The 10,987-nt window shown below is 36.1% G+C and overlaps 1 protein-coding gene across 1 annotated transcript; it reads right to left on the bottom strand.

Annotated features, from left to right (window-relative positions):
- Nucleotides 1-84: 84 nt before the first annotated feature.
- Nucleotides 85-10,028, bottom strand: LOC114526020. Its single transcript, XM_028547512.1, has 7 exons — nt 9,901-10,028; nt 6,859-6,981; nt 3,828-5,997; nt 2,293-2,359; nt 2,045-2,202; nt 1,884-1,965; nt 85-1,746 (listed from the first exon to the last, which is right to left on the bottom strand). Exons 2-7 carry the CDS (start codon nt 6,865-6,867, stop codon nt 693-695), a joined length of 3,540 nt encoding a protein of 1,179 aa, XP_028403313.1. The 5' UTR covers nt 6,868-6,981; nt 9,901-10,028; the 3' UTR covers nt 85-692.
- Nucleotides 10,029-10,987: the final 959 nt, after the last annotated feature.

The raw sequence follows: 10,987 nt of genomic DNA, 5'->3' as shown, positions 1-10,987 counted from the left end.
ATTCTTATAACGCATGCACCGCAGTGGCTCTTTCGAGAAGCTTGGTAACTAATAAATAAGAAATGAACATTCGAGTGCATTTATATTTTATTAAAGTTAATAGATTACATGACGTTTTAAAGTTTTTAACGATATATGAATGCAACTATGACCTATCACAGTCAAGTATTCCAACTTCTGCGTCGGTATTATGGGTAATAACGAATAAAGTAACAAAATGAATAAAGTTTACTCGCTAAAAGGTATACAATATATTGTCACCTATAGTATTTTAATTTATTCGAGCAACGGAAAAGGCTTAATTATTATTATTTTCATTACTATTTTATCTTTCCTTTGTGGGCAAGTGCTTTAATTTCACTGATGTTGGCTACCTATATAGTGCATTTTCGTATGGATTTTTAAAATCTCCGTGGCAGATTCTGAGATAAGACAAAATAATTTCTAACTTGCATATATTTAAAATTCAAAATCGATTTTGATATAAACGGTATAGTGCCAGTTGGTGCATGGCCAAAAATTGACGAAAAACGTTTCTAGACGATTCGATTTTAAAAGCCTCCGCTAAGAGAGTTTGTATGATATAATGTTGAACACTCCTTGTGAAACCCTTGCTCTAAGCTACTAATTGGTTATACTAAAAATATTTAAGATCCAAAATAATTCCGGCAAAATTTGGAAATAAGTGCATGTTATTGGAAGCCACATTCATGCACGCAAGGATTAAACACCCTGGCTACCTCATTGTTGGGACATAGATCTTGTAGGCTTGATTTCAAATTTGGACAGTAGTAGACACCTTCTTCAAAGTTGGCGTTGCTCAGGTAGGCGAATATTATCTTTTTATCACCGTTACATATCATATACACCAAAGAGCCCGAGTCACCTTTCTTTGCAAACGTGGCGTTTTCGCCGTCTGTTTCGCCTTCTGCCCCTCGTTCTGCTTTGCTTTTTTTTTCTTCTATCATGTAAAAACCACAGTTCATTCCTGTTTTCACATCCTTGTGATATGTTGAGATAAGTTTCCCTTCCTGTTCTTCCGTTGAACCAATTCTTCTCACCCGCACATTACCGTTCAATTTTTTGAAACATTTAGCGACATCCTTCTTGCTAGCCAGGGCTGTTTCAATGCCTTCTTCTTTAAAAAAGGCCAGGGCGTCATCGCAATTCAAATTTCTAGCTAGTTCAATAAGAGCAATGTCGTTTCTATCGTTGTATAAACCACGAGAGAATTTGCCTAGTCGTCTTCTTTCTCCATCAATATACTGGTAAACTACACCAACACAGTTCCGCGATCCTTTCTCGAAATCCTTTTTCAGTTTTTTGTGTTTCATAGTTATATCAATATTCGACGGAAACGTTTTGTCGTAACATACATGGTAGGCGGTTACTGCATAGTGTTTTATTTCGGGAAACGACCGAGCTGCAAGAATACCCAAAGTTCCACACCCGAGATTTTCAACTCCGGGGTTTTCGTTATTTTCTTCTTCTGTGCAAATTGCATCTCCTGATCTTGGTCCTCGAAGAAAGTCAGATGGTGGAAAAGGTATCTTCTTTCTACCATCTATATCTTTTTTAAAACCTCTTTCTCGGATAAAATTAACAAAGGAGGCAATGTTAACACCAAATATTTCCTTCAGGTCTACCATGGAAGGTGCTTGGTCATAGGCGTGGGTGATATATATTTGCCAAGTTTGTTCTTTTTTATCATCGAAACCAACATAAAATTTTCTTACCCATGATAATCTAACAAACAAAAGACGTATTTTTCGCAATGGTAAGGTTCTTTGGTGGTAGGAATTTTTTGATCCTCAATTTGACACATCTCATAAATGATCCGCTATATATATAGTGGTTATAATAGGAATGACATGAAAAGTTACCTTGACAATTTATCCTCGAATTCCGCTTTCATTTCAAAATTTTCATCAAATATATTTGATTCAAACCATTCAGTCTTCGAGACTATAAAATTACGAGACATTGAAACTGACCATCTGACTAAGTGATAAACTGTCATGTTTGATAGTAATACGAAACTTACATTCCTTATACGTAACAAAAGGAAGCATTTTTTCACCCAAAAATTTCACAATATCAGCGGTGCAAGGTACTTTGCCAAGTTTGCAGACAATTTCTAAACGGGGTTGACCACGATTTTCGTTCGCATAAAAGGATTTAAAACTTTCCACCCACTCTAAACTAAAAGAGTTAAAAAAATCGAGTGGATTTTTTATAGCACTGTAACATTTTCATTCTTTATATGACGTTACACTATGTCGTTACACTTACCTTGCAAGTTCTTTTTTATTCTCGTCGTGAAGAACATCTGTTTCAAGGCACCACGAATCATTGGGGCCTGTAAAAGACGAGCATAATTGTATATCAGTAAATTGTTTTATATCGAAAAACTAAGCAGAAAATTTGATATAAAAGAAGTCACTATGCTTGTTTTGCTTTTAAGGAATGATTACTGTTAACGTTTTAAGATTCGTCCTTCAAGTATTCAATCGTAACATGTCGGTAGAAGACCGAAACAAATCAATATGACTTAAACTAGAAATACATACATGCAGCAACCCCTCGCCTCGGTTAAACGAAATTAGTTAAGCATAGGGATGGTAATAAGATTGTTAGAAAATTTATATGGGTTGGGGGTTTTGATGAGTACGTGTATGTGAGAAGTATGGAAATATTTTTCTGGGCGTGAAAGCACTGTAGTCATAGCTTCTTGCAACGGCCGTATATTTTCAAAGTTTACCCTCATATTTTTGTGAAAAAAATGGCAAAAATACGACAAGAGTCTTACAATTTTCTAGGAGTTAAGTTGCTCATCTATATTCAGTGTTATAGTAAATTATTTTAATTATTAATTACCATGAAATATAACAACAGACATTCGACTGGTTTTTCCACGCGAATATTTTGATTTGATTTTCTCTTTGTCATTATGAAAACGGAGTTTATAAATGAGATTATAATGTCATCTATCACATAACACATTCAGATTTATAGTGAAATACATTTGAGAATATTAAAGTTGTGTTTACCACAAAAGAATGACTTTTAAAGCTGTGCCGGATGAAATATTATCAAGTGTATTAAATCTTCCGACTTCATTATACACGGTTAATTCGGTCGAAAATTTGGTCTTCTTAACTTTGTTAAACCGTAAAAAGTTCTGACCACATTCGAGTTTCCCTTTAATGTAATTAAAAAATACATATATTCCATATTTATGAAAATATAAATATATACTTAAATTTTATATATAAATATAAATTTCATCAAAATTCTGCTAAATGACAGTTATTTAAGAATTAAAAAACGAGTCGCGTGCCTTTATGGTGTAATAATGCACGATGGGGGAATGTTGGGAGAATACGAGAGGAGCTTGTAGCCGTAGCTCGACCAATCAAGAGATTAGCAGTTCACACTGGCGCATGCGCATAACATAAAGGACCATCCATGGCGTGAGGTCCATTGCATAGTGGCGGCCGACTTTGATTTTGCCTTCACATCGTGCGTGTAAATATCGGAGCGGAATTAGTACCCTCGCACGGTACTCCGTACCGGCTCGGGAATTAATTATCAATTTGTAGAAATACCACGTCCATTGATTATATGGAAAGCTTTCAGTCCGTTAACCCGGGCCATCATGTGCATAAAATAATATTTAAAGCGTGGTGTTCCTACAAATTGATGATTTAAGTTATAAATTCACCATTCACCATTTACAATCCAACTCAAGCCAAAACAATCATTTTGAGACAAAATTTGGCCAACTTTTTTCTCGTGATCACTCGGAAACTATTCTAATCCCTTACCTTTAGCAAAGCCAACAGAAGCTCTTTCGTCTGCAATTCCTGATGTTAATTCTTGTGCGCATTCAACATTGTCATCACTATCGTATATTTCGTCATTCGTGATCTTTACCACCTTTTCATAATACAAATTTCCAGCCAAAGTGAACGTGCAACTAATTGGTGTCCTGAACTTGAAAATATGAGGCTTGTATTCATCCTTGTCTTTTACCCGGTCGTGTGTTTTTACCCAACAACTCTTGAAACGGTCGTACTTTTTCACATCACACCAAACACCAGGAAAGCGCATGACCTGGAACCTAATTTCGATATTGGTGGCATTGTTTGGTAGGAGAATCGAACCTTCGCTATATTCAACCTCCTCATGTTGACTTCTACCGTTCACCTTATAATCAACGAGCATCTTCGAAAACCAATATCCTTTGGAAATATACTTAATTTTCTGGTTCACAGCAGTTTGGGCATTTGTTTCCCTGCAGTCAATATCATCGAAGCTCGTTATTTCGAGTAGATCTTCTGCTTCGCATTCGTGTTTATCGCCATTTTCTATACTTCCTGCTGATCCTGCGTATTTTACTTCATTTGTTTCGTTATTGGAATGCTCGACGTCTTTACCAAGATCATCACCTGTTCCTGTATTCTCGTTGTTTCCACTCATTCTTGACATCCCTTCTCCAATTGTTTCTTTCATATTCTTTGCAACTGATGTGTTTTCTGAATCTTGCTTTGTCTCTTCATTCTGGTGGCTGGATTCGCCTTTCACTTCCGCCTCCAGCACATTTCTAATATCCTTGACACCAGCTTTGAAACGAAATCCGTGCACGCGCGTGTTAACAGCTTGTGCTGATCTCACTACAGCTTTTTTCAAATGATCCACTATGAATTTATTTTTGACACCATCATCTAAACGCTCCTCGAAATATTCAGTAAATGCTGTCGTTGCAACTGTTGCAGAATCTTCAACAATTAAAGATGTGCCAGAAGAAACGCTTTCAAATGCTGTCAATGCTTCATCAGGGGAAACCACATCTTCAAGCATGTTTTCTGTCAGCCCCCCCGTTGCACCAGCAATCCCTCCCATCAAGGCATCGAGAACCACGTGTAGAAAAAGTTGTTTCCAGGTAGGTTTTGGTCCACCTGCAAGGATTGTGTCCAGATTATTAGTAAGAGATGTGACCAAGCTACGAAAAGCTGAAGTGGTCATCCTCAAGCTAATTTGCCGTTCCAGAGATGCCTGGACACTGATGATGCCCTTTCCATCCACTCCCACGCCCATAATTGCTCCACCCACAGCACCAACCACTAAACTAATAAAGTATTTTTTAAAGGAGCTAACTTTTTCTATCGCTTCACGATTTATTGTTCGTAATCCACTTGAAATCCCACCACCTATAATACCTCCTGATGCAGCCATCATGCCAAGAACAACGGGTCTAGCCATTCCCGCTGTTACGAATGTTAAACCAATCCCCGCCGTTACCAGGACACTCGAGAGAATCAATAATCCCATTCTCTTTCGATATTGTTTCTTCTGTTCATCGCTGTAACATTCTGGCTTAAATACTGCCCCCCATCGCGCTTTTGATAACCATCCTGCTGTGTCATAATCTGCCACGATATTATACGCAGCTCGGGCTTTGGGATCTTTGAGAATCTTGTACGCATTGATGATCTCATGGCAAATAGTTTTATCACCATTCTCAGGATTCTTGCCAGGATGCCAACGCAGAAGTTGAGAACGATAAGCTTTCTTAATCATCTCGTTCTGTTCTTCAAAGGGTTTCTTACGAACTTCTTTCATGTTAAGCCCCAGGATTTCGTACAGGTTCTTGTTTCCTGATGCTGAAACGTCCTTATTCATGTTTTGTCGTCGTAAACAAATTTGTTTTTCTTCGTGTTTTAATTTTTCTTTTTTTACATACAAAAGATCATCACCACGAATTCGAAGCACCATTTCTTCTTCACACGTAGTCAACGAACAGAAAGTGCTCTTTGTTCTTCCATCAAAACGTGCACTCAGTTCAAATCGCAAAGCTTCTCCATTCGTATGAAAATAATTTTTACCTGGTTCCACAATCTTACTGATTGATAGGAACTTCCAGTGATTCCAATTTTTGTGCAGGAACAAGGTTACCGGAATAGCTGACTGGTTGTCGACCAAAATCATCATTTTCTAGAAATGATGAAATTCTAAAGTTACATGATACAAAGTTCCTACCTTACAAATGCCTTGAATAAGTGGTTTTTACCTTCCTCCACAATGAATCTGAGTGATGACAAACATTTTTTTGTCCGACTGGGGAGGATGTACAAGGTGACCGCATGAAGGGACTAATTGTTAATCACAATCGACTTCAAATTTCTGCTCTATATTGGGAAGTGTTATGATATTCAATATCATAAAAATGTTTATATACGCGTGCATGTATCACTGCCGAAGATACGTAGAAAACGTAGTTAGATTTATATATATATATATATATATACACCCATTTGCAAAAACGTTGGCCGCAGATAGATATATAGATAGATACTCGAAATCTAATTAGAATTGCATATGTTGTGTAATATGATTGAAATCCCATGCAAATGTAATCATATGCAATTCTAATTAGACTTCGAGTATCTATCTATCTATCTATCTGCGGCCAACGTTTTTGCAAATGGGTGTATATATATATATATATATATATATATATATATATATATATATATATATATATATATATATATATATATCTTAATAAGGGAGAGTTGTAAAAGATTTGCAGGTAGCATCCGGGGGAAATATTTTTATTTTCGTTAAAGGGAAAATAATGTAGTAGAAATAGATATTGCATGCCTATAAATTCACCTAATAATGATTTGACCAACAAGGTATGTATATATAGGCGTAGAAAAATTGTCCCATTTACCATTACAAATTGCCAAACGTATCACCGATTTCATATAATACATACAAATCTTACAAGGTTTAGCAGAGTGCATGTATTTGCAGCTTGCTTGATTCTTGATTTAAAATATTTAACATTACCTCGGCCATGATATAGAATTAAGCAAGATCTTCAGTATCGTTTAAATCAAAAGTTCTTTCACTTGCTTTGTTTCTTTCATCAAACGGGAACAAGCGTTTTAGGCGTGAAAATGAAGGTTGTACCTTGTAAGGCAAAGTAAAAAAGGTTTTCTTGAATGACGTCGAAAGACTCGACAAATATTAAAATTCTTGAAAATTAAAAAGACTGGCTTGGGCTGCGTGACAGACTTAAGTAAATCCATGAAAATGAGTATGTCTGCATTCATGTTATCTTGTCAATCAGTCAGGATGGAATTCACTAGAAGGAATAGACCTTTCTTATAATGACGTCAAACGCGGGAAGTTTGATGTTACACGATATTTAATTGGCTCCACAAAACTGTCGAGCCAATCAAACTTCGTGTAACATCAGACTTTCCGCGTTTGACGTCATTATGAAAAAGGTCTATTCGGTGTATGTGATAATCTGTCACCTATTAATTATGCAAATATTGATTGAAAACTGCGCTGCATGATGCCGTATATGATAACATTGAATGTCAATATCATCATATAAACCGAAAATGAAACTTTCTATGGCCATCTAAAGATTGCTATACTAATGAAATTGATGGACGATGACGGACGATTTTTGGTAAACAATTTCCCATAAACTTAACGGTACAATCATGCCATTGTTTCGTACAATTCATGTGGCATTTATTATCTTCGAGCCGCGGCGCGGACCGCCCTGCGAGGGTACTAATTATCCGTCATGAAAGTAAGGACATAAGGAATTACACCCGGATATTTTGACAGAACATATCGGAATCCAAAGTTGTCAGAATTTTATGTCATGGACGGTCGTAAAACGTTGAATGATTTTGTAACTTATGCGCTTAAACGCCTGGTAAAAAAGACTGGTAATCAGCAACTTCCTGATTGGCTAAGGCGGAATGTTTGTGAAAACGTCACCAAATTGTTTAACTGTCATTTCCCGGGCTATTTTGTAAAAATATTTCACTGTTTTCAATTCACTGAAAGCTTTTAAGGCCGACTGCAAATATTCGCAGCATATTCAAAGAATAAATTTGGGGTGACTCCATGCATGTATTGCTAATAATGATCTCTTAAAGTGCCTATATCATTTGTGGGATCTTTACGGATTTGAATAGAGCTTGAAAAATTAGTTTATAAGTTCTACAACTCTTTTTGATATAGTTAAATAGTTTCGGAAATATTTACATCTAAACATGACGATTGCCTAAATTTCCGTCGTGCTCGGAGGCCTGGGACTCAGGAACCGAGTTCTTGTCAAACATAATATAATCAATTGTAATTTTACTTCGATCTTCCAATAACGTAAAATATTTTAAGAAAAACTCGCCCAGTTGCTACAGCCATACACAACGCACCGTTCCCGCGTTTTTTTCTAGAAAAGCGCAAACTATATCGCAGTGAAACTCGTCATGTTTACATTATAAAAGACGGCGTGTTTGCAAATCATTCCTGAGTCCCAGTCTCCCCAACCGACGTATTTTCGAAACTATTTAATTATATCAAAAAAGGTTGTAGAACTTATAAACAAATTTTTCAAGCCCTATTCAAATCCGTAAAGATCCCACAAGTGATATAGGTACTTTAATGTATGCTTATAGCTATATGTGACTTCATGCATCGGGTATATCATTGATAAGTTCGCGTAAATAACGCAAAGCCAAAGGATGACTGATGTTTTAGACTTGAATTTAACTTGGCATTTAGCTCTGCAATAATGAATACAAACGACAGTGTATTCTAGAAGGCATTTTCTCACTTAAAGTTCACTACTCATCGTTGCCGGATTAGATGGCATCTCAAAGTGGTTAGCTCATTTTAACTTGCGATTTCTTTGTGAATACTTGACTGATTTTAATAAAAATAAAACCATTTTAAAGAGGAAATTGTCCTCAGTAGATACATGCTTTTTTAGATCGATATGTTGTCAATTCGCTGTGATATTCACTTTAAAATGCATGCGATTTATTTATTATTCAATATTACACACCAAAGCGACCTATCTATAAAATATTGCGCAAAATGCAAACTAAAACGGTTACAGTGATTTAATTCACAATTTCAGGATTATTTTGATATCTTTAGCGTCAAAATCGAGCCTTTAGAGGATTTTTGCCGATTTTTTTTTATATAAACATGCATGATGATATGAATTATCACATCACTGGCAATACTATTTCACAATAATACAAATATAAAAAAAGATTCGGGCAAGAAAAGCCGAAAAACTGACCCCTTGGTCCAATTTTACGGCAGGATCCGATTTTTGGGGTAAAATTTACCCTAGGGGGAGGGCGTCATGGAGTTTTGTCGCCTTTTCCAACCGCATGACAACATTCCGAGCACGCAGTAAGCACACGCTGTCACGCTTAGCAACAATTATCGCTGAGAACTTATAAAACGCTATTTCTCCGATTCTTTTGCACATCCTACCCTAAAAATTACTCAGAATTATAACAGAATGATAATATGTAAAATGCAGACATTTTAAAGACAACAGAGAACAAAAAAGCGAGAAAATATGGAATTTCTAAAGTATATGGTTGCTATGGGTGAGTAATTTGAGATAACAAAGCAACCTATAATTTTGACTCATGTTTCGACTTATAATACAAATGCAGCTTATCACTATATGCTGGTTTGAATATACGATTTAGATCGTCGTTTCAAGCTCTATCGTTTGGTGGTATTTTGGGGTCTTTAGTCCAAATACTTGCCGAGATATTTAGTTTTCCTTCTTCCCGACAATATTGTCGGGTTTAATCTATGTACGACAACAGTGAGTTTTAAGCAAGTTTAGCACGTACGTGCAACGTAGAAGCCTATTTGATAAAATTATATAGTGGAGGCCATCGCCCCCTAGTTTCACCCTGTTAATGTGCCATCAAAGCGGTTAAAATCAGAAACGCCTAGAGAAAACTATTGAAAACGGCGTAGCTACAGGTACATATGCATAGCCCTGCAAAAAGCTGTGGTACATTATATCATTTAAAATTCGAAACTAACCTGGAAAGCCAAGCTAGGCCCGCGGAATATTCCTTATCAGAAGTGTTCAACAATAGTTACTTTTACTGAGGCAAAGATATCATACGCCAACTAAGCTGTGTACAGCGGTCTGATATAAGTATAGTTAAAATTACATCTTTTAATTTGAAGACGATTTTGAAGACGTGGCATGGCCAATAGGAAATCGAACTTATTAAAAAAAACTAATTTATTATTTATTACCCGCGATAGAAATTTGCATGGACATTCAATTAAAGTGGTTATTGTTTTTAAAATTGTTTTTGAAAAATATTGCGTTACTGGTTGACTCATGCAACTTGGAAGAAGCCTAGCTACAAGATTACCTCTCTTGATTAGTTTAATGATATAGATTCTTCGGTGCCATTCTCCTTGACCAAAAGATATTCTCAAAGCGTTCTAATTCTAAACAGCTGTCTCAAGCCCCCTGCTTCCCCCACCACTGCATGCATGTAATAAAGGTATGATAAAGAATTTGAAGTTGAATATTCCAAATAAACAAAATAAATTTAATTTCGAAGAATACGAATTTGATTCAATCCATTTTTTCGATCAACTTTCAAATGTGGTTTAGTGACTGCCTGAAATATTTAAGAAAACTTCTCGAAATTATTATATATTATGCAAAGTCACACATATGTAAATCTAATAGTCTAAAGATAGTTTCATTCAATTCATATGTAAATTTAGCAGGTGTATAACCGTGTAACTCGTAACGGACACACGTTAAGGTGTTTATAACGACCGGTTTGAACAAAGAGAATTTACATCCCGACTAATTCGCGTCGAAAACTTGAATGCATGCTCTATAACTTACAAAAGAAGATGTCGGGATTCTTGATCTCATGCAACTTACCCGGCATGAGAAGAATTTGTGGAGCTGCATGGCTTACAACTCGGTAATTACATTGTTTGGGAAGAAATCCCATGGGCTGTCACCTCATGACAGGAAAAGTAATTTTGTGATTCCGGAGGGTCATAATACTTTACACGTCATTTTATGTGAAATGTTCTCTAAGTAATTTCCTCGTCGATATTGACCTTCTATTTTTTTGCAATGCTAAATTAC

This window comes from Dendronephthya gigantea, unplaced genomic scaffold (assembly GCF_004324835.1).
Source record: "Dendronephthya gigantea isolate DGI-Jeju-01 unplaced genomic scaffold, DenGig_1.0 000036F, whole genome shotgun sequence".
Classification (NCBI taxonomy): domain Eukaryota; kingdom Metazoa; phylum Cnidaria; class Anthozoa; order Malacalcyonacea; family Nephtheidae; genus Dendronephthya; species Dendronephthya gigantea.
The sequence above is the reverse complement of the archived record's forward strand: the minus strand, read 5'-3'. Positions and strand labels throughout refer to the sequence as shown.

What these genes read in the sequence shown, in the direction of transcription:
- LOC114526020 (XM_028547512.1), bottom strand. An exon ending in TTCTGTTGGCTTTGCTAAAG is followed by an intron (nt 2,360 to 3,827) that starts GTAAGGGATTAG and finishes CGTCTTTTACAG; the next exon opens with GCCCCAATGATTCGTGGTGC. An exon ending in AATAAAAAAGAACTTGCAAG is followed by an intron (nt 2,203 to 2,292) that starts GTAAGTGTAACG and finishes TAACTCTTTTAG; the next exon opens with TTTAGAGTGGGTGGAAAGTT.